Source organism: Periophthalmus magnuspinnatus, chromosome 17 (genome assembly GCF_009829125.3).
Source record: "Periophthalmus magnuspinnatus isolate fPerMag1 chromosome 17, fPerMag1.2.pri, whole genome shotgun sequence".
Lineage (NCBI taxonomy): Eukaryota > Metazoa > Chordata > Actinopteri > Gobiiformes > Gobiidae > Periophthalmus > Periophthalmus magnuspinnatus.
The window spans coordinates 1,283,309-1,306,451 of NC_047142.1; the positions used below are offsets into that span (position 1 = coordinate 1,283,309).

The 23,143-nt window shown below is 43.7% G+C and overlaps 1 protein-coding gene across 1 annotated transcript; it reads left to right on the forward strand.

Annotated features, from left to right (window-relative positions):
- The first annotated feature begins 246 nt into the window (after window positions 1-246).
- tesk2 (testis associated actin remodelling kinase 2) lies at window positions 247-22,744 on the forward strand. The gene is made up of 12 exons (XM_055228544.1): window positions 247-492; window positions 1,312-1,431; window positions 6,523-6,644; window positions 8,723-8,771; window positions 11,089-11,235; window positions 16,248-16,330; window positions 16,594-16,678; window positions 16,876-16,959; window positions 17,535-17,621; window positions 18,210-18,342; window positions 20,767-21,297; window positions 21,750-22,744. The coding sequence occupies exons 1-12, from the start codon at window positions 382-384 to the stop codon at window positions 22,151-22,153; spliced, it is 1,956 nt and encodes a 651-aa protein (XP_055084519.1). The 5' UTR covers window positions 247-381; the 3' UTR covers window positions 22,154-22,744.
- Window positions 22,745-23,143: the final 399 nt, after the last annotated feature.

The window sequence follows — 23,143 nt, forward strand, 5'->3', positions numbered from 1 at the left end:
TTTTAGTGTCTGGATATTGAAACTTTTGACTCGTCTTATTTAAAGTTCAGGTTTGTTTTTTCTCTTATGACGTTTAATTTTCTTTTTCTAGGTTTCAAAGAACAAACATCTCGACGATGTGACGTCCTCAAAATCCAGTCGACATGAAGAGAACTGAACTGATCCAAGACTAAAGCCCCGCCCCGAGCCCCGCCCCGAGCCCCGCCCCGAGCCCCGCCCTGAGCCCCGCCCTGAGCCCCGCCCCGAGCCCCTCACTCAGGTCTATGGTTGCGTCCGGGCGCTGTAAACTCCCAGGTGCAGTGAAGGCGTCGTCAGCTCATTTACACTGGGCCCTTGTCATGTGGCTTCATCGCAGCAGAGGAAAATTATCAGAAAAACAAAATGGACCGAAACAAACGCAACTCTATCGCCGCCTTCCCCACGCGCCCGGAGGCGGAGGACGGGGACGTCCCTGCAGGTTTCGCTCCGGGGGACACGGCCTCTGCGCCACAGGTCAGTGCGGCAGGCCGTTTGATTATTCAATTTATTTTATTTTACTTTTGTAATGCCCAAACTCACAACAACAGTTGTCTCGTTGTTCATGTTTTGGTTGATGGGGGAAACCGGAGTACCCAGAGTACCCAGAGTACCCAGAGTACCCAGAGTACCCAGAGTACCCGGAGGAAACCCATCCACACAGAAAGGCCTGGGCGACCCGGGGATCCAACCAAACCCTCACCGTGACACACAAAAAAACAGATTCTAGCTCCTTTTGTGTTTTTATTAAGACTCTAAAAATTCTAATATTATATTTTACTGTAGATGTCACAAAGAAGGAAATAATCAATATTCTGTCCTTTAAAGTAGAGAATCTGACACTGACAAACGTCTGTGTCCCTCAGTCGTCCAGATCTGATCCGTAAAAGAAAAATTTAAATCTGCCAAATGAAGAGAAAGTGAAGAAATGATCTGATGAACGAGTGCAGTTCATGTGATGATCAATCAGCTGCTCTTTCTTATCGTCTCTTCAGATCTTCTCTTGTTTCTGGGTCTTGAGGTTTATGGACAAATATCGAACATATGGATATTTGTTTGAAGTATCTCAATAATAATCAATAATAATATCACATCAACACAAACAGAACGTCTCAGCAAAGTACAGATTAAAACATCGATATAAACATTTTGACTGTTACATTATATAGATGTTCTGTCTATTGATCAGTGTTTGTTCTTTTTATTGATCGTTGTTTGTTCTTTTTATTGATCAGTGTTTGTTCTTTTCATCGATCGGTGTTTGTTCTTTTCATTGATCGTTGTTTGTGGTTCCAGGCGGGGCGCGTGTGGCCGTCCTCGTATCGGGCTCTGATCAGCGCCTTCTCGTGTCTCACTCGACTGGACGACTTCAGCTCTGAGTGGATCGGCTCTGGATTCTTCTCTGACGTTTACAGGGTACAGTTTATTTAACTTTAGGTTTTTAACTTTCACTGGGGGTAAAAATCCAGGACAATGACCCGACGTGTGACAGAGAGGTCAGGTACTTTAAAAACATCAGGTGTGTGTATTTTAAAATGTTCATCTCAGCTCTGAGTCTCTGCTTTTACACGACGACAGATGGAAAGGATATTTTTACTTCACAACACAAATATACTTACATTTCCATCACAGTATCTACGTATTTAATCACTCACAGGTGTTTTTACTCCCATAAAAACCTGCATTCTTACGGTGAGCAGACTCGCCTCTCCACAGATCTGACCTATAACCTGTGGCATCCATCCCCTTGTAACTACACACCTCTTGTAATGGTTTATTCTGTGTTTTGCATTAATTTGTTAAGATTCTAATCAGTTTAATTTGAATAATTTGAGTTCAGTTTGTGGAGTCACGTTCTGTCGTGTCTTTTCTAGTTGTTTTTGTTGTTTTTGTTGAGTTTTCAGACTCTGGGGGCCGTACTCTGTCGTGTTATTAGTGTGGATTCTCTTTACAGTAAAGGCTTTTTATTTGTGGTTGACTGAACAAACCCACGTGACCTCGCTGACCCCAGACTCATTTGACCCATATTTGTACATGAGCCTGAACAGGGGCTTTGTGTGTCTCTGTGTCTCTGGAGAGGACGTTTCTGTCTCATATTTAACCCTCAGCTCAAACATTTATGTTCAGCACATTTTAAAAACCACGAGAACAGAGTCATCTTCACTTTAATTTAACACTTCAGTTTGTGTTTGTGGGATTGAACCTCAGCCCTGAGTTTAAGACAAACTGAACATCGTCTTTGACAAACATGAACCTGTAGAATTATTTTGTGTTTTATCTCAAAGTCCAAAGTCTGTGCTGCTCCATAATGTCCATCATAATGTCCATCATAATGTCCATCATAATGTCCATCATAATGTCCATCATAATGTCCATCATAATGTCCATCATAATGTCCATCATCCTCGTCGGGGCGACAGTGGCTCAGTGGTTGAGTGTTGGTTCCAACCCGAAGGTCAGAGGATCGAGTCCCGCTCAGACCAAGTTCTGTTGTTGTGTCCTTAGGCAAGACACTTCACCCACATTGCCTAGTATGAAAGTGGTGTGTGTGTGAATGATGGTGGTGGTCGGAGGGGCCGATGGCGCAGATTGGCAGCCTCGCTTCTGTCAGTCTGCCCCAGGGCAGCTTTGGCTACAGTAGTACTTTACCATCACCAAGTGTGAAAATGATTTATGACATAAAGAGGAAGTGTGGACGTGACAGAAGCTTTAGAGAAGAGAAGCTTTAGAGAAGTTCTTTGAGGAAGTCCTGAGTTTGCATCAGTGTTTCTCAGTGTCTCAATGAAACGGGGACATTTCTGACTCTGTGTTTGTGATTTATGTTTTAATAAAACGATTCTGTTCAAAGTTCACATTTTAAACACATCCAGAAGAACTGACAAAGACGGGGAGGGCATCTGACACACACAGGGAGGGCATCTGACACACGGGGAGGGCATCTGACTTTATGCAGACTAAACAGGAGTTGTTGTTGTTGTTGTTGTTGTTTGGAGTAAATTCTGGGACCTTAAACTTGGTCTTTCTCACTGCATCGCTTCAGATTGTGGTGTTTTTGGTCTCACATCAGTGCAGTACTTCATTGTAGTGCAGTACTTGGTTGTGGCGCAGTACTTCATTGTAGTGCAGTACTTGGTTGTGGCGCAGTACTTGGTTGTGGCGCAGTACTTGGTTGTAGCGCAGTACTTGGTTGTAGCGCAGTACTTGGTTGTAGCGCAGTACTTGGTAAGCGCAGTACTTGGTTGTAGCGCAGTACTTGGTTGTAGCGCAGTACTTGGTTGTAGTGCAGTACTTCGTTGTAGTGCAGTACTTCGTTGTAGCGCAGTACTTCGTTGTGGCGCAGTACAGTCGCTCCTGTTAGCCGTTAGCGTTAGCATCAGTTTGATTGACCAGCGGTGTGGGTGTGAGGGGGCGTTACCTTCATCACCCTCGCACCTGATTGGCTCTTTGGTTGCTATGATACTCGTAGCTGGAAGTCCAAATATGAAACTGTAAACCTGCTGCAGCCTCTGAGCTTCATTTAGAGCTGAACACTGTGGAAGTATAAAGTTTACTCAAAAGTACCTGAACATATCTCATTTGTTTGTTGAACTTTTAACTCATGATTGTTTATTTATCCATTTGGCAGGTATTTAGTTTTAGTTTTTGCTTGTTTTGTTCTGGCGTCTCACTGGGATCTGTACAAATACAAAAAAAAATTAAAGAGTCATGAGTCAAAATGTGCAAATGAGAAAAACGATAATCACAAGTGTAAAGTCTGTTTTGTGCAGTATGTCCTGTTTAAAAAGTATTTCCATCAGATCAGTGTAAGATTCTTCTATTATTAATCTCCCTCTTTGTGTTTCATCCCCCTCTCCTGTTGAAACGGACACCGCTCTCTCTATCGCTCTTCTGTGACGGATGAACGCTCCTTTGTCTAAATGATCTGAGCCTCGCGCTGAAACTAAATATGTATAATATAATTCCATTGTGCTGTGAGTTCAGGCCCGTCTCAGTTTGTCTCAGTATCAGTGATTGTTCAGTTCAGTGCGATGGAACATAAACCAACTGAAACAGCCCTGGGTCTTATTTTGTACAGACCTGAAGTGTCGACCTCAGATCTGCTCAAATCCATGAGATTCCTGTAGAACTTTATCGGTCCTCACCATGACACAACTTCAAACTTGAATTTTATACGAAGGAAAAGACTCGATATCAGGAGGATAAAAACCGATCAAACCGTCAGGAATCATCCAAAAACGTGGATAACTTTTGTAAACGTGGGACTAGATGTTTCCTCACACACTGACCAAAATATGACGAATGTTCAGTCCAATATGGCCGACTTCCTGTCCGTCGTCAGGGAGTTTGATGAACGACTGTTTTGCTCGTCTCCTGGATTTTTGTCACTGGTGTGAATTTTGTGGAGGTGAAATATGTGTCGGCTTTCAATTCATGTCGAAATGTAGAATTTTCCAGGTGGCGCTGTTGAGTCGGTCTGAGTCTGAGTCTGGTGATGATTTTATCAGTTTTATATAATAATAATAAGAAGAAAACAACGAAGATCAATGCCCCTCGCCATCTGAACTGGACCCTCTGGACCCTAAGTCTGTCAACGCAACACAGAGAGAACACGCAAACTCCACACACACACACACAGAGAACACGCAAACTCCACACAGACACAGAGAACACACAAACTCCACACACACACACAGAGAACACACAAACTCCACACAGACACAGAGAGAACACACACACAGAGAACACACAAACTCCACACACACACACAGAGAACACACAAACTCCACACAGACACAGAGATAACACGCAAACTCCACACAGACACAGAGAGAACACACACACACAGAGAGACCACGCAAACTCCACACAGACAGAGAGAACACACAAACTCCACACAGACACAGAGAGAGAACACGCAAACTCCACACAGACAGAGAGAACACGCAAACTCCATACAGACACAGAGAGAGAACACGCAAACTCCACACAGACAGAGAGAACACGCAAACTCCACACAGACACAGAGAGAACACGCAAACTCCACACAGACACAGAGAGAACACACAAACTCCACACAGAGAGAGAGAACACACAAACTCCACACAGAACATGTATACACAGGACTACCACTTACTGCTCACACAGATGTAATTATATCTAAATCTCACTGTTTTATTGAGACATTTTGTGGAGATGATCCAAAGTTTGAAAACATTTTAAAACTGAGTCTTTGTTTCTGTGATGATCCAGAGTTTAACATTTAAAATGATTCATCTCAGATATTTTCATGTGGTTTGAAACAGAAATGTGACCCACGACGTCACAATAAAACTACTGTTTGTCTGGACATTTTCAAGTCAACAAACCTGACCCCATTTCACTCATATCTCTCTCTCTCTCTCTCTCTCTCTCTCTCTCTCTCTCTCTCTCTCTCTCTCTCTCTCTCTCTCTCTCTCTCTCTCTCTCTCTCTCTCTCTCTCTCTCTCTCTCTCTCTCTCTCTCTCTCTCTCTCTCTCTCTCTCTCTCTCTCTCTCTCTCTCTCTCTCTCTCTCTCTCTCTCTCTCTCTCTCTCTCTCTCTCTCTCTCTCTCTCTCTCACTTTCTCTCTCTCTCTCTCTCTCACTTTCTCTCTCTCTCTCTCTCTCACTTTCTCTCTCTCTCTCTCTCTCACTTTCTCTCTCTCTCTCACTTTCTCTCTCTCTCTCTCTCTCTCTCACTTTCTCTCTCTCTCTCTCTCTTCCTCCACCTTCTCTCCTCTCTCTTTTTCTGGTGATGTTTTTATCTTCTGTCACCGTGGTAACAATAATAATAATGCATTTGATTAACACTTCCTCTCTTCTCTCTGTTTCTTACCCCCTCGTTCTTTCTCTCTCTCTCTAACTTCCTCTCTTTTCTCTCTTCCTCTTCTCTCTCTCTTTCTTCTCTCTTCGTGTGCACATTTCTCTTACAGTTTTGTAAATGTGTGACGTTGAGTTTCTGGTACATTTATCTGACTGGAGTTTGTCGTGACACTTTCTCTGATCATGATCCACATGGTTCTGTCTCTAATATCACTCTGCCCCGGGGCAGCTGTGGCAGGAGCTCACACCCCTGAGTGTGGAGTGAGTGATGCTCTGGAAAGTTCTGTGTGTGTGGAAAGGCTCTGTATAAATCCACTGTATTATTATTATTTAAGAGTTTTTTACAAAACGAGATTATTGGGACTTTATCATTTAAACCAACTCCAGATGAAATTACAGCTTTGACAAATCTGAGCGCAGTGTAAATGTTCTGTCCCAATAAGAGTTTTGATAGATTAGTGTAAATGTTCTGTCCCGATAAGAGTTTTTGATGGATTAGTGTAAATGTTCTGTCCCGATAAGAGTTTTTGATGGATTAGTGTAAATGTTCTGTCCCAATAAGAGTTTTTGATGGATTAGTGTAAATGTTCTGTCCCAATAAGAGTGTTTGATGGATTAGTGTAAATGTTGCGCTCGTGGTTCATTTGAATGTCTCTCTCTCGTTGCAGGTGCATCATCGAGCCTCAGGTCAGGTCATGGCTCTGAAGATGAACAAACTGAGCAGTAACAGAGCGAACATGCTCCGAGAAGTGCAACTGATGAACCGCCTCTCACACCCCTGCATCCTCAGGTCAGTCAGGTCTGACCCGAGTCAGGTCAGAGCATTTACCCCCGAGTCAGGTCAGTGCATTTACCCCCGAGTCAGGTCAGAGCATTTACCCCCGAGTCAGGTCAGTGCATTTACCCCCGAGTCAGGTCAGTGCATTTACCCCCGAGTCAGGTCAGTGCATTTACCCCCGAGTCAGGTCAGTGCATTTACCCCCGAGTCAGGTCAGGGCATTTACCCCCGAGTCAGGTCAGTGCTCTTTTCTGTCTCTTTTCAGTCTCTTGTCTCTTCTCTGTCTCTTTTTTGTCTCTTCTCTCTCGTTTCTCTCTCTTCTCTGTCTCTTCTGTCTCTTTTCTCTCTCTTTTTTGTCTCTTTTCTGTCTCTTCTGTCTCTTCTCTGTCTCTTCTCTGTCTCTTCTCTCTCTTTTCTCTCTCTTCTCTCTTCTCTGTCTCTTCTGTCTCTTTTCTCTCTCTTTTCTGTCTCTTCTCTGTCTCTTCTCTCTCTTTTCTGTCTCTTCTCTCTTTTCTGTCTCTTCTGTCTCTTCTCTGTCTCTTTTCTGTCTCTCTTCTGTCTCTTCTGTCTCTTCTCTGTCTCTTTTTTGTCTCTTCTCTCTCGTTTCTCTCTCTTCTCTGTCTCTTCTGTCTCTTTTCTCTCTCTTTTTTGTCTCTTTTCTGTCTCTTCTGTCTCTTCTCTCTCTTTTCTCTCTCTTCTGTCTCTTCTCTGCTCTCGTCTGTCACAGACTCGTCTTTGTTTAGCCTCTGTGTTTCTGTGGAAATGAGCATCACACACAGAGCATTGTTCTGCTAACGTCCAAACACGACCCACCACGTCGACCTTTGCTCTGTGTCTTTGCTCTGTGTCTTTGCTCTCTCTGTCTTTGCTCTCTGTCTTTGCTCTCTGTCTTTGCTCTCTCTGTCTTTGCTCTCTCTGTCTTTTCTCTCTGGGCTTGTGTCGTGTTACTCATTTGTTTGACTAATATTGGGTCGTTTTTGACCCAAACACGACAGACGATGACGTCAGACTGAGTATCCACACACTGTACTCGAGTAAGAGTAACACTACTACAGAAAAATGAGAAGTGCAAGAAAGTGCTCAAGAGAAAAAAGTATTTGGGAAAAGTACTGAAGTAACAGTAACTTAAAGAGGAACTGTCGGATGTAATTTATTGAAAAAAAAAAGAAATAAGTCACAAAAATTATCCAAAGTAAATCTGAACAAACACAAATGTTCAGATCATTTCATTTTGTTAAAGGCCCAGACACTTTAGACTCAGAGAGTGAGTTTCATGATGTCGTTGTTGTGTTTGTGTTGTATTTGTGTTTGTGTGTTTTAGTGTCTGTGTGTGTACATTTCACTGTCACTGTGTCAGGTTTAGTTGTATTATTTGGACATTTTTGTGTAGTTTATGTTGAAGACAGTAAAATAGAGTGAACATGAAGCAGAGTCTGTGTGTCTGTGTGTGTCTGTGTGTGTCTGTGTGTGTCTGTGTGTGTCTGTGTGTATCTGTGTGTGTGTGTGTGTCTGATAGAGGGTTGTGTGTACAGAGTTTTTTATCTCTGTGGTTGAACTTGTCGGTTCATGTCCAGATTCCTGACTCTGCAGTGTCTGTTTGACACAAACCACAAGAAATGATGCTCAGGTATTTTTAAAAGAGATGCAGAGAGAGAGGAGCAGAGAGGAGAAGGGAGGAGCAGAGAGGAGGAGGGAGGAGCAGGGAGGAGGAGGAGGGAGGAGCAGGGAGAAGGAGGCAGGAGCAGGGAGGAGCAGGGAGGAGCAGACAGCTACTATTTATGCAGAAAATGGTACTAGGAAATTCATATATTTATGTAAAAACAGATTAAACTTGTGAATCGTGAGTTAAAAGTGAAAACAAAAAACCAAATGTTCATCTCAGTCACTTCTGTCTCAGAGAAATCCTCTTTATACACCGTGTTTTTACTCTATGATATACTGGTAATATAACTCTGTGTAAAAGTATTCACAGTATCCACAGTATCCACAGTATCCACAGTATTCACAGTATCCACAGTATCCACAGTATTCACAGTACTCACCACAGTGTGTACTCTAGTGTTTATATTTGGTGTGTTGTGTGTTCTCAGGTTCATGGGTGTGTGTGTTCATGAGGGACAGCTGCACGCCCTGACAGAGGTAAGACACACAACCACACTACGCCGGGATAAAGATCAGCTCTGGAACATTTACACCTTAAAGGGCTCATAGTGTATTATTTTATTTATTTATAATCAAACAGACCTGTTGATTCACACATGTTTAACGCACAAACAGCAGATTTAGGCTCAGAAAACTACCACTTGATGACATCACAAGGTGGAACGTCGCATTTTGAGCTTTGTAAATGTAACAGACTAATAATAAAGTGCGACTCAAACATGTGAATGAAACAAAACACAACTCCAGTGTGTTTTTGAGGAGGTGACACATTATAACATGGATTAAAGCTGCAACAGTCAGTTTGTGTGATACAGGAGCCTGTTTATATAAAGATGTAACCTGCTACATTTCAAACAGGAAGTGATCATGGTGCACTTCCTGCTCTGGCTCACTCTTTGTGTTGAACAGCGCCCCCTCTGTCCTCTCTGTGTCCTCTCTGTGTCCCCTCTGTCCTCTCTCTGTCTCTGTCCTTCAGACTCATTCTGGTCTTAAATGTTCGTATTAACCCTCTACATGATCCTGGGGTTTTTATTTCACTTTTGTGTCTGTAAATCAAGATATGAACATTAATAACAGACAAATCAGGTCCTTCTTTCCCCGAGGTCGCTCCTGTTAGCGTTAGCTGTTAGCGTTAGCATCAGTTTGATTGGCCAGCGGTGTGGGCGGGACGGGGCGTTACCTTCATCACCCTCGCTCCTGATTGGCTCTTTGGTTGTTTGTATTTCTGAGGCTGGAGCTCGACCTCAGATTCATTGGTCAAGTACTATGTGACATCACTCCTCTCAGTCCTCGTCTTTATACTCTCTGTGGTCATATTGGGGGGAGGGGCTGCTGCCGTCTGGTCCCGTGGAGATGGTCGTGCGTTTCCACTAATGTTCCACCGCATGACAGATCATCTCCATGGAGACCAGCAGGAGACGCCACCAGGCCGAGTTACAGTCAGATCTGTGGAGAGGCGATCTTATTTACAGGAAGAATGTTTTTCAAGATAATTTTGAGCAAGTTTCTTCTGTTTATAACAGAAACATCAGCGACATCGTCCTGTGTCTGATACACGTGTGTGATACTCAGGAGTAAACTCGATACTGGAAACTCGATACCGATTCTGATTCCACCATGATGATAAAAACGTTTCTTTAGTCCAGGGGTCAGCGACCTTTAACCTGATGGCCTGATGGAGCTGGGTCTAATGGAGCTGGGTCAGGTGGAGCTGGGTCACGTTGGAGCTGGGTCAGGTGGAGCTGGGTCACGTTGGAGCTGGGTCAGGTGGAGCTGGGTCTAATGGAGCTGGGTCAGGTGGAGCTGGGTCAGGTGGAGCTGGGTCACGTTGGAGCTGGGTCAGGTGGAGCTGGGTCACGTTGGAGCTGGGTCAGGTGGAGCTGGGTCACGTTGGAGCTGGGTCAGGTGGAGCTGGGTCAGGTGGAGCTGGGTCAGGTGGAGCTGGACGCAGGTGGAGCTAGACGCAGGTGGAGCTGGACGCAGGTGGAGCTGGGTCACGTGGAGCTGGGTCAGGTGGAGCTGGACGCAGGTGGAGCTGGGTCAAGTGGAGCTGGGTCAGGTGGAGCTGGGTCAGGTGGAGCTGGACGCAGGTGGAGCTAGACGCAGGTGGAGCTGGACGCAGGTGGAGCTGGGTCACGTGGAGCTGGGTCAGGTGGAGCTGGACGCAGGTGGAGCTAGACGCAGGTGGAGCTGGACGCAGGTGGAGCTGGGTCACGTGGAGCTGGGTCAGGTGGAGCTGGACGCAGGTGGAGCTGGGTCAAGTGGAGCTGGGTCAGGTGGAGCTGGGTCAGGTGGAGCTGGGTCAGGTGGAGCTGGACGCAGGTGGAGCTAGACGCAGGTGGAGCTGGGTCACGTGGAGCTGGGTCAGGTGGAGCTGGATGCAGGTGGCTCCTCCCACTCGACGCCGGGCTCAGTCATGTGACTCATCTGCTTGGACCTTGTGTCTGATGGGACGGGGTGTAGTTTTATGGAGGAAAGAGAAAAACCAGAGACTAAAACGAGAAGACGAGGCTCAGACCTGCTCCAAAACACAAAACGATTAACAATTAAAGTCACAGTACGTCACTTTTAACGCAAAAATAAACTATAATAAGGTTGTTTTTTTTTCATTTTGTTTGTTTTTTGCACATTGGACACCACAGTTTTCACACTTGTTTGTTTTATGAAGTGGTTTTAGATGAATATTTGATTTAAAATGTGTAAATTATAGAGACACGAGCTCAGTGCGTCGTCTTTAATCCATCCCTCTTTCTTTCTTTCTTTCTTTCTTTCTTTCTCTCGTTCTTTCTTGCAGTACATAAACGGGGGGAATCTTGAGCAGCTCCTGGACAGTAACAAACCGCTGACGTGGCCTATGAGGGTGAAACTGTCCCTGGACATCGCTGAGGGTCTGTCCTATCTCCACTCCAAAGGCATCTTCCACCGGGACCTGACGTCTAAGGTTTGTTTCTCCTCCCCGTGTGCGCCGCCCACATGGAAACTGGCCCCGTGACAGCGCCGCCCGCCAAACCGCCTCCTCCTGTTACCGACTCCACCTTTATTGTTCTGCATTCAGCCGGAGTCGTGTCCGAACTCAAATTAAAACTGAAGCACGAGACGAGAAAGACGCACGACGACGGAAATGTAGTCAATATTTATCACAGTTTGACATCAGTGAAGTGGCAAGTACAAAAATACAGGAAGTAGAGCGAAGTAAAACGGAAGTTCTGTGTATTCGGGCTGCCAGAAGTATCAATAATCAGATACTTATCAATACTAAAACTACTACACTGGTCCCTCGTTTATCGTGTTCTAAAAATAACCCACAATAGGCGAAATCTGCTTTATTTATTTATTTATTTATTTAATTTATTTATTGTTTTGTTATTTATTTTTATTATTTATTTAATTATTATTATTATTTATATTCATTTATTTATTTATTTTTATTTTATTATTATTTATTTATTATTATTATTTATATTCATTTATTTATTTATTTTTACAATGGGCAAAATCTGCTTAATTTTTTTTACATTATTCTCTGTTTTTGTCTGTTAAACCCCTCACCACACACTTTATACACTTTTCTCACACAGGCGTTAACATTTTCTCACATTTCTCTCTCGTTTAAACTCTCTCAAAGTTCAAACCTTCGTAGGCGTCTTTGTCGGTGCAGAACGTTTCATCGACATTGTGGGTTTTGTCGGGGAGAAAACAAATTGCAAACGTACAGCACTTCAGAGTCACACTGAGATCCAACGTTTATGTAAATTTGTCTGATGTCCTGGACACTTAAACTGATAAAATGAGACGATTTACTGATCCAATCTGATCATAAAGTCTCAGAATGTTTCTTTTATTTATACAAAGTTCTGTGTTTATTTGAGAGATAAATCACATTTGGATCAGTTTTGTGTTTTCGTTTGACGCCGTTTTCAGTCTCTGGTATCGTTTGATATCGGGCAGATACTTAAAGCCGTAGTATCGGTATCAGTATCAGAAGTGAAAGAGCCGGATCCCTGCGTCTGTAAACTGGCCCGGTCATGCCACCTGCTGGTCTCCATGACGATACGTTTAATACAACAGAGCGGAACATTTCAGGCAAAGCATTAATAAACAGAACAGTTATCTGAGTGTTAAACATGTTTGGTTTGTGCGTCGTGTGTGTCGTGTGTGTGTCATGTGTCGTGTGTTGTGTCTTATGTCATTACGTGGCGACTCATTCTGTGACACATTGATTTAAATATTGACGAGTTCTTTGTGTGTGTGTCCTGTGTGTGTCCTGTGTGTCCTGTGTTGTGCGTCGTGTGTGTTGTGTGTGTCGTGTGTGTTGTGCGTCGTGTGTGTGTTATGTCATTACGTGGTGACTCATTGATTTAAATATTGATGAGTTCTGTGTGTGTGCTTCCTGTGTGTGTCCGTCGTGTGTTGTGCGTCGTGTGTCCTGTGCGTCGTGTGTGTTGTGCGTTGTGTGCGTCCTGTGCATCCTGTGTGCCTCCTGTGTGTGTGTTGTGTGTCGTGTGTGTGTTATGTCATTACGTGGCGACTCATTCTGTGACACATTGATTTAAATATTGATGAGTTCTGTGTGTGTGTCGTGTGTGTGTCGTGTGTGTGTCGTGTGTGTGTCCTGTGTGTGTCGTGTGTGTTGTGCGTCGTGTGTCCTGTGTGTGTTGTGTGTGTCCTGTGTGTGTGTTGTGCGTCCTGTGTGTGTTGTGTCATTACGTGGCGACTCATTGATTTAAATATTGATGAGTTGTGTGTGTGTGTGCGTCGTGTGTGTTGTATGTGTGTGTTGTGCATCCTGTGTGTGTTGTATGTGTGTGTTGTGCGTCCTGTGTGTGTTGTGTCATTACGTGGCGACTCATTGATTTAAATATTGACGAGTTCTTTGTGTGTGTGTCCTGTGTGTGTCCTGTGTCTGTGTTGTGCGTCCTGTGTGTGTCCTGTGTGTGTGTTGTGCGTCCTGTGTGTGTCCTGTGTGTGTGTTGTGCGTCCTGTGTGTGTTGTATGTGTGTGTTGTGCGTCCTGTGTGTGTCCTGTGTGTGTGTTGTGCGTCCTGTGTGTGTTGTGTCGTTACGTGGCGACTCATTGATTTAAATATTGACGAGTTCTTTTTGTTCTCATGTTTTTATTAAGAGCAGCTCTGGGTCAGAGAAAGAACAAAACAGATGGAAAATGATGAAATAAAGAAGTGATTTAATGAACAGAAAAAGGAAAAGTAATGAACGTGGATTAAAATATTTATGTAAATGTATAAAACAGAAGAATCTAGAAACCAAACTGTCTCAGAAAACGGGTCGTGTTATTAAAAAAACGAGTGAAAAAACTGAGGGACATGACACAGAAACAAACGAAAAACAGAATCGAACGACAAAGGAAAACGAGAGACGCACAAATGAAAAACTATCAGTGAACGACACAAATTTAGACACAGAGACACACAGATGAATAAATAAGACACGGGATTGGCCAGGTGTGGAATCAGTCGTCCAATCAGCAGTGAGAGCTCAGACAGACGGGATTATGGGAAAGAGACAGATTCAAACACAATAAATAAAACAAATAAAAAGAACTGAACAAAAGGAAGTGTGAATCAAATATAGAGCAACACAGGAGAACTTATGCTCTTATTTAAAGCTCCACTGTGTAACATTCTGGTGAAGAGCCTGCTGTTTGTTTATTCCCATGGAGGTTGTTGTTGTTGTTGTTGTTGTTGTTGTTTAGCCTCAAATGTTACACAATATGTCATTTATTCAAGTGCAGGTGTTTTATTCATCAAAAGTAACAGTTATAAATAAGAAGAGGGATTGTTACTCCACAGATCTGACGTGTAACTTGTGCTGGTGGTGCCCCCTGCTGGACGAAAGATTTGAGCAATAACTTCACCACCAGAAAGTTTCATAAACACATTTAATGTAATGTGATTTATTTGGGCCTTTAAGCGAGTGCTGTCTGATACGTTTCATACTCCATTTCCATACGAAGGATCGATACTGATACTGATACTGATACTGATACTGATACTGATACTGATACCAGAACAATGAAGACTGCTCCAATTCAGAACAACACAAACAAAAACAAACAAAACACCTGCATAGGTCAATTTAAAACAGTAAAAACAGGAGCAGTGTGAGTGTAAATGTTTATCTCACATTATTATTAAAGTGCTCCAGATTCACACATTTATTTTATTTTATTCTATATATTTTTTATTTTTTTATTTTATTTTATTTATTTTTATTTTTTTATATGTATTTATTTCGAGCACAGATACACCTGAAGCACATCTCAGTCTGTTCTTATTCAAGCTCAAAAAGGAGTGAAAAGAAAATGTGTTAATCAAATGTAACACAAACAAAACAGAATAATCAGACTTTAGTCAGACCTGGACCAGACCTGGACCAGACCTGGACCAGACCTGGACCAGACCTGGACCAGACCTGGACCAGACCTGGACCAGACCTGGACTAGACCTGGACCAGACCTGGACCAGACCTGGACCAGACCTGGACCAGACCTGGACCAGACCTGGACTAGACCTGGACCAGACCTGGACCAAACTAATGATGAACTGGGCTGATAAAGAGTGAGAGGAGTGAGTCTGGAGTGAGAGGAGTGAGTCAGGAGTGAGAGGAGTGAGTCTGGAGTGAGAGGAGTGAGTCAGGAGTGAGAGGAGTGAGTCCGGAGTGAGAGGAGTGAGTCCGGAGTGAGAGGAGTGAGTCCGGAGTGAGAGGAGTGAGTCCGGACGTGGACCTGGTGTGACGTCGTGTGTCTCTGGTGTGAGAAACTTAAACACTTAAATGTCACTTTTGAAATACCTAAACAAAGATAAACTCATTAAATAAAACTATTTAAACACTCGAGCTGCGTTTAAACTCGCTCTTCTATTCTGGGCGCAGTAATGAGCCGCCGCCTCCATCTTCATTTCACTTTGACTCAGAGCCACCGCTCAGAACAGCCAAGGGTCAAAGGTCAACCTGCCACAAGAAATCAATACTCCATAGTAATCAATACTCCATAGTAATCAATACTCCCTTAGTAATCAATACTCCATAGTAATCAATACTCCCATAGTAATCAGGACTAAAACCAGTATCGAAATATCAAATCACAAATGTCCTTTTCCTGAACAGATTTAGATTTATTTATTTAATTAATTAATTAAATTTATTTATTTTATTTATTTATTGACGACGATGTGAAACAAACACGGAGTCTGTGTTTTTTTATCGACATTAAATATCGAAATAGAGTTTTTAATTTCACTTTGTCTCTCTTTTTAAAAAAAATATATTTTATTTTAAAAAGTTCAAAGCAGCCGCTCTTTGTTTTGTCAAAAATATGGAGTTGTTTAAGTTTTTTTCTTTCCTACATTATTCCATAGATCTTCATATATTTGATGTTTTTGTGCGTTTATAAAATGTAAAGTAACAAAAACAAACATTGAGTGTGTTCATATTTTACTGGTCGTGCAGTTTCTCCCCCGTATAAATAAAGATCAATAAATAAATCAAAAAATACTGTATTTTCCGGATTATAAATTGCACTTTTCTCTTTTTTTTTAGTTTGTCCGGGGATTTATTCTCAGACTGTGGAAAATAAATCACATCTGAGGATATAATTTCACATTAAAGTCTCACGGACAACCACGTTTTTCTCTTTTTTATTGTGTATTTTTTGACTTATAAGATGGAAAATACTTCTTTTTTTTACGTATAAGACAGAGCTGACTCCACTGGGTTAAAGGATCATCAGTGTCCCGTTAAAGGATGGGTCAAACGCCTCCGTTTAAATGACCTTTGACCCTCGCATTGTGCAGTCGTGCGTTTCTTACAGTGTAAATCTTGCGTTGTTTGCGTTGAGCAGGTTGTGTTTGCTCAGGTGTGGTTAAATATTTCACGTTTTGTTTTAAACGTGCCAAAGGTTTGTTCATGTTTATATTTTATTTCCCTGATCTTTCGTCAGAACTGCCTGATCAAATGTGAGGAGAGCGGGTTCTCTGCAGTGGTGGGCGACTTCGGTTTGGCCGAGAAGATCCCAACAAACACGTAAGAAAAAACCTTTACGTCCTGTGTGCGTCGGACGGGCTGTTGCTGCTCGTGATGCTGCCACCTGGTGTTCAATGTGTGGAACTTTATATTTGAAAATATAACGAGGCCTGTCCAAAGTGTTGACACGTCAGGAGTATTTTCTTTTAGTCGTTTTAGATGAATATTGTGCTTCTTGAACGTTGATCCGTGTCATGACGTTTTTCTCTCATCTGAAACGTACCTGGACTTGTTTTTAGTCTTAATTCCTCGTCTGTGTTCAGGGCTGAAGCAGAGAAGCTGACTGTGGTGGGTTCTCCGTACTGGATGGCTCCTGAAGTCCTGAGAGGAGAACGATACAACGAGAAGGTAAAACGACGTCACCTCACGGCACAGGAGCCAAGTCTGTGGGTTTTAGAAAAGTCAAAAAGTGAATTTTAAACTAAATGTGGGTCTCAAAGTGAAACACATGAATATCTCTGTATAATCTGCAGAAGTTTGGTTCCAGATTGTGAGGTTTTGGTGATACTCGGTGGTAAACACATGCACCTGTGTGATCGTTTCAGGCGGATGTTTTCTCTTACGGGATCGTTCTGTGTGAAATCATCGCCAGAGTTCAGGCTGATCCCGACTTCCTTCCACGAACAGAGGTCAGTGTCAGACTCATGTTCTGTTCTTCTGGGAGTGTTTGGACATTTGATCAGCTTTAATTTGTAACGCACAAAGAAACTAAACTCTGTGTGTAAATGTGGAAGAGCAGACAGCGCCCCCCTGTGGAACCAGCCAGGAATCTGTCGCCTGGTCAGAATGTGTTGCATTAGCACAGTTAGCGTCACAGGCTCGGATCAGAATCACTGTAGTATTAGCATTAGCACAGTTAGCATCACGGGCTCAGATCAGAATCACTGTAGTATTAGCATTAGCACAGTTAGCGTCACGGGCTCGGATCAGAATCACTGTAGTATTAGCATTAGCACAGTTAGCATCACGGGCTCAGATCAGAATCACTGTAGTATTAGCATTAGCACAGTTAGCGTCACGGGCTCGGATCAGAATCACTGTAGTATTAGCATTAGCACAGTTAGCATCACAGGCTCAGATCAGGATCCCCGTAGTATTAGCATTAGCACAGTTAGCGTGTCAGGCTCAGAGGTCAAAGTGGAGCACATATTATTGTCGTGTTATTATCCGTCTCACTGTGACACTGACCCTGTGTTTTTTTCAGAACTTTGGTCTGGACTATCACACGTTTCAGCACATGGTCGGAGACTGTCCTCACGACTTCCTGCAGCTCACCTTCAACTGCTGCAACGTGAGTCGCACCTGAGCCTCCTTCAGACACAGAGTCACATGGTCTCATCAGGTCACGTGACATCTCATCAGGTCACGTGACATCTCGTCGGGTCACGTGGTCTCGTCGGGTCACGTGGTCATCGGGTCACGTGGTCATCGGGTCACGTGGTCTGGTTCAGTCTTATCAAAGGGTCATGATCAGAGCCACATTTATTCATAGTTTTAATTAAGCCTATACATTTGACACTGTTTTTATTGCTTATTCTTCCTGTGAGCGTGGTCGATTCTCCGCAGATCTGAGCTGTAAACAGACCACCTGCTTTAGTTGGATTGTTCTGTATTAAAATGTCCCACTCTGTCCACCTTGTTCAGCCTTATACACTTAACAGTACTAAAGCTTAAATTCATCTGCTGCTTCATCTCAAATCCTTTTCTCTAAGTTCATTTTCCTGAAGTTTCCTCAGAGCCACATGAAACACTTCAGCTATGACTGAGGAGGACACAGTGTTAGAACATGACTTTCCACTCAAAAAACTCCATCTTCCTCCATCTAAAATCTTTAAACGTCACTTTGTCTCTGTACTGATCTGTGCTTCTTGTGTCTCAGATGGATCCAAAGTTGCGTCCGATTTTCCCCGACATCGTCAGGAGTCTGGAGGAGATCCTGACTCGACTGAAGCTGGAGGAGATGGAGCAGGACTCTGTCGCCGACGGCAACGACAAGATGATGATCAGTAAAGGTACAGAGTGAAGGGTTAAAGGTCAAGAGTGAGAGGAGGAGGAGAGCGAAGGGTTAAAGGTCAAGAGAGTCAGAGGAGGAGAGTGAAGGGTTAAAGGTCAAGAGAGTCAGGAGAGTCGTTCATTATATAAAAGCTGGAACTATTTATTTTGGGGTCAGTATTTTGGGTTTTTTCTTTGCGGTCGTGTGGAGATTGTGGGGGATTTGGTTGTAAAACGATTAGATTTGAGCTGTGGAGGATGATCAGATTTGGGGAGGGGGATGATCAGATTTGGACATGAGTAAATCCCTTTCGGAGTAGAGCCGCTGCTCCTACACGTTGAGAGGAACCAGCTGAGGCTCGGGCATCTGCTCAGGATGCCTCCTGGACGCCTCCCTAGGGAGGTGTTCTGGGCATGTCCCACCGGGAGGAGGCCCCGGGGAAGACCCAGGACACGCTGGAGGGACTATGTCTCTCTGGCCTGGGAACGCCTTGGGGTCCCACCGGAGGAGCTGGAGGACGTGTCCGGGGTGAGGGAAGTCTGGGAGTCCCTGCTTAGACTGCTGCCCCCGCGACCCGGCCCCGGATAAGAGGAAGAAAATGGATGGATGGATAAATCCCTTTTATGGCTCATTATTGCTCATCCTGTTTTTCTGTTGTTGCAGCTTCATGTGTTTTAATCAAACTGTTTCAAAATGATCCACTGGGATTTTGCTTTAATTCATCCATTTAGGTCCATTTGGAATTTGCAAATGAACCAGACCAGAGTCTGTCAGACGAGAGCGTGTCGGTCAGAGCGTGTCGGTCAGAGCGTGTCGGTCAGAGCGTGTCGGTCAGACTCAGAGCTCGTCTAAATTAGACATGAATCCTTTATGTGTGAGTCTCACATGTCCCAGGACCTAATAGTTTTGTTGTGTTAATGTCTTTTAATGTTTTTGTCGTATGAAGCGTGTTTTGTCCTAAAGATGCAGACGTCCTGTTCTGACCGCGCTGCTGCTTATGTAACTCTGTGAAAACAGAGGACGGGTATTGACTAATGAGACCGAACAGGAAGGACTAAACGATCCAACAAAGCCTGAACACGCTGGTGTTAAAGGGTCAGTGTTCGACAGCAGATATTTAAAACCACTAACGGAATTTTTAAATTAAAAAAACAGAAACGGTTCATTTTAAACAGTTTCAATGGTCCAAAGTTACTCCACACTGATCGATGCTTCTGAACATCAGAGTTATTCACCATGATGAGTTTAGAAGAGTGGGGTTTACAACTAGCATGCTAACCACACACTTTATAATTAGATACAGACAGAACACAGTGGACTTATTTTGACCTCTGCTTATGTCAGGCCTGGGAGAGACACGTTTAGCTCAAATACATAAAAAAACACAAAGGATACAGGCCCCTTAAAGCCACAGTCTGGAATGTTTAAAGTAAAACTGCTCTGTGCTGTTTTGACTCTATTTGATTTGTAGCTGTTGTAATGTTTGTATTTAAAATATTTAGTTTAATTCTAATTAGTGAAAACTTTCAGGCGTCTGCGTTGTGACTTCAGTCTTGTTCAGTGGATTTGAGGGACACACTCTGCCCCCTAGTGGCCTCAGACTGATTTTCATTAGACTTTGTGCTTTTGAGAATCCAGACTGGAGCTGCTGTAAAAGTGAAAAATGTGATTATTTTTGAAACAGATTGTGCTATTGTTCTTTATTAGAAAGTGTCAAGTATAAGAGATAAGAACCTTTTTTTCCCACATTGAAACACAAAACTCAAGAGCAGCAGGAGAATATGAAACAATCAAATGAATCAAAATCAAAATTTAAATGTTGGCTTTTAACAAATCAGTCCTGTCAACACCAAACTCCTGCTGCTGCCATCTAGTGTTTGTCCTTTGCATGTGCGTCTCTGTAATTCTGCTTTAACAAATCTTTTATTGCCCCTTTGTTTATTTTCTTGTGCTTTTTTAACATAATCTTTTACTTTTAATTATTTTTCTTCGCTATTATTCCCTTGTTAAGACTTAAGAAGAAGACTTGCTTTTCTACTTTTTAACCATCCCTGCAAATGTTTTTATAAAGAGCCATCTGTACATCATGGCAACAGACAACAGATGAAAACTATAGCCTTTTGGCTAATTGTGGCATGTTAAACAGTTTCTGTTGGTCAACATGCACTGTCCGTTATAAATAAAAATAAAAAGAGCCCTGACAGTGTAATAAGACCTTCACTGCAATATTCTGATGCATTAGAAATCTGTTTCTTTCATTTACAGAACGTTATGAGAGTTTCAGGGCCGACTATGACCAGTAAATAGTTTATTCTCATCGTTTTCTATGTCCTGGACATCGACTGAAACCAAATCAGTTCATTTTCAGTATCGGTGCAATGTCCGACCACATCGCCAAATGAACTGTTCATATATTTCACTGTCCGTTTTGTCTCTGTTGCAGGTGAAAAGGTGCAGGGCTTCAAGCGTCTGAATCCTCTGAGTTTCCAAGACGGAAAGATCCCGCCCAAATCGCCTCGGCCCCGACGCAACATCTGGCTGAGTCGCAGCCAATCGGACGTCTTCTCCTGTAAACCAGGAAGAAAGGTCAACGTGCAGGACCCGTACTACGACCCGCCCTTGACCCAGAGAAGCACCAAGTCTCACAAAATCAACCCGTTCACCGCTCGAGAGGACCTCTGCGGGGGGAAGATCAAATTCTTCGACGTCCCCACTAAATCTGTGTTCTCTTTAGTGTTCGATCTCCACTCTCCTCCAGGAAGTGTGTTCTGTAAACTGCAGGCTAATGCTAACGCTAACGGCCCGGCGACGGAGGGGTCGTACTCGTGGCAACAGTTACCGGGACGACAGTGTCACTCGGTGCCGGTGTCTCCGCGGTTACCGCGCTCCTTTCATCTCTCGGACGCCGTCATCGCTAACAACAACAACTGCGGCTCCGTGACGTGCGACGCCAACCAGCTGCCGCCCGGCGCAGGTGAGACGTCAGCGCTGCCACGGCTTGAACTGTTTGAACTTTATATGTGCAGAATCAAGTTGAGCTTTTAGCCGTGTTACACAGAGCTGTACGCTCAGACTTCATCCACCCATGACTCCGCCCATTTCTCTGGACGTGTAAAAATTAAATGTAAAATCATGATGTCACTTCTGTGGACAACCAGTTATTTTACTGCTGATTTCGCCGCTAGCCTTAGCTTAGTGTAGCATCCTTCCTCAACCTGGAGCTCTTTCTGTGGCTCTTTTAACCTCGTTAGTTTTAAACGACATGTCATCGTGAACATAAACAGAGGAGATTCAGTCGTGTGACGTGGAAGTGACACAACACTGAACGGTCCTCTAGTTTTATAATAAATCCCTCAACAAATGCACAAAAACCCTTCATCATCTTCATCATCTCGTCTAAACATGTTTATCATTGTCATTTTGCAGTGAACTCCAGACCTGACCCTGTCCCGAGTGTGAACGACATGAGGCCGAGGGCGCCGGCGAGCGGGTGGGCCAAGAAGTATGTGGTGGTGGAGATCCCCCCTTTCTGCAGGCAGAGAGGGGCCGACGGGGCCGACGGGGCCGATGGGGCCGACGGGGCCGACGGGGCCGACGGGGCCGACGGGGCCGACGGGGCCGACGGGGCCGACGGGGCCGACGGAGCCGACGGAGCCGACGGGGCCCACGGGGCCCACGGGGCCCACGGGGCCCACGGGGCCCACGGGGCCCACGGGGCCCACGGGGCCGAGGACAGTGAGGGCGACTGGTCTCCCATGAGCCCTTCTGAACAGGACAGTCCTGAGGCGATGGACTGCTGCAGCCTGGACGACAGAGAGCCACACGTTTAAACCCGTTTTTTACCTGCGCCTGCTGCTGGAAACTTTGGGTCATTCAGTCAAAACTAAAGAGCAGAAGTGAGTGGAGTTTGGAGGAGCAAAGAAAACATTTAAATCTGTTCTTCAGTGGGACACAGTGTCTGTGGACCTGAGTCTGTACATGTAACACCTGCAGTGTCTCTGGGTCAAACCTGCATTTGACCCGTCCAGTGTCTCTGGGTCAAACCTGTCCGCAGCAGTAGGACTCGTCTTCAGATCTTGGTCTAGTCTTGGTCAGGACGTCCTGAGCTGGAGCAGGTTGGAGGGAGGTGGACGGGGGTGAGGTCAGGAGAATATTTCTGTATTTTTTGGAGGATCCAGATGTTCACACATTATTCTCTCCGTCCAGCAGAAATGTGTTGAGCTGTTAAATCATTTTAGTACAAAAAATGTGTCGCACCTCCTCACAGGACTGAGGTTGGTCCAAGTCTCGTCCTGGTTTAGTCCCATTCGAGGTGATCTGTTTATTGGTCCTTTGCTCCGTGGGTGTTTCAGTTTTGTTTGTTTCTGTTTCTTGCTCCTCCAGACTTCACCTGAGAGTGTCGTCTGGAGAAACTTTTATTCAAGTCACAAATAAGAAGAACAAACCTGAGACCTAAACATTTCAACATTTGTAAAAGCACTGAAATAAGGAGAATGTATAAACCAAACGTTTGGACACGCCTCTCGATCAGTGTGTTTTTCTTTATTTATAAAATGTACAAAGTGGTAAAAATAAACAGAATCAAATATGATGTAAGATATTTGTGATTATGTCGTAAAGAAAAGAAGTGAAATGACTCTAAAATGTTTTTTTATTTATATATTTGATGTAAATCCATAAAGTGTCCGTCCTTTGCTTTTGTTGAAAAATATTGAGTTATTTCAGTTTTTTTCTTCATAATCTCGTACATCTGACTTTATATATTTGATGTTTTCCGTGTTTATTAAACGTGGAAAGTTGTAAAAATGAAGTAAACCACA

Coding starts and splice junctions, on each gene's coding strand:
- tesk2 (XM_055228544.1), top strand. CDS start 382: ATGGACCGAAACAAACGCAACTCTATCGCCGCCTTCCCCACGCGCCCG. Junction 1,432..6,522: donor TCTTCTCTGACGTTTACAGG/GTACAGTTTATT, acceptor CTCTCGTTGCAG/GTGCATCATCGAGCCTCAGG. Junction 16,331..16,593: donor GAGAAGATCCCAACAAACAC/GTAAGAAAAAAC, acceptor GTCTGTGTTCAG/GGCTGAAGCAGAGAAGCTGA.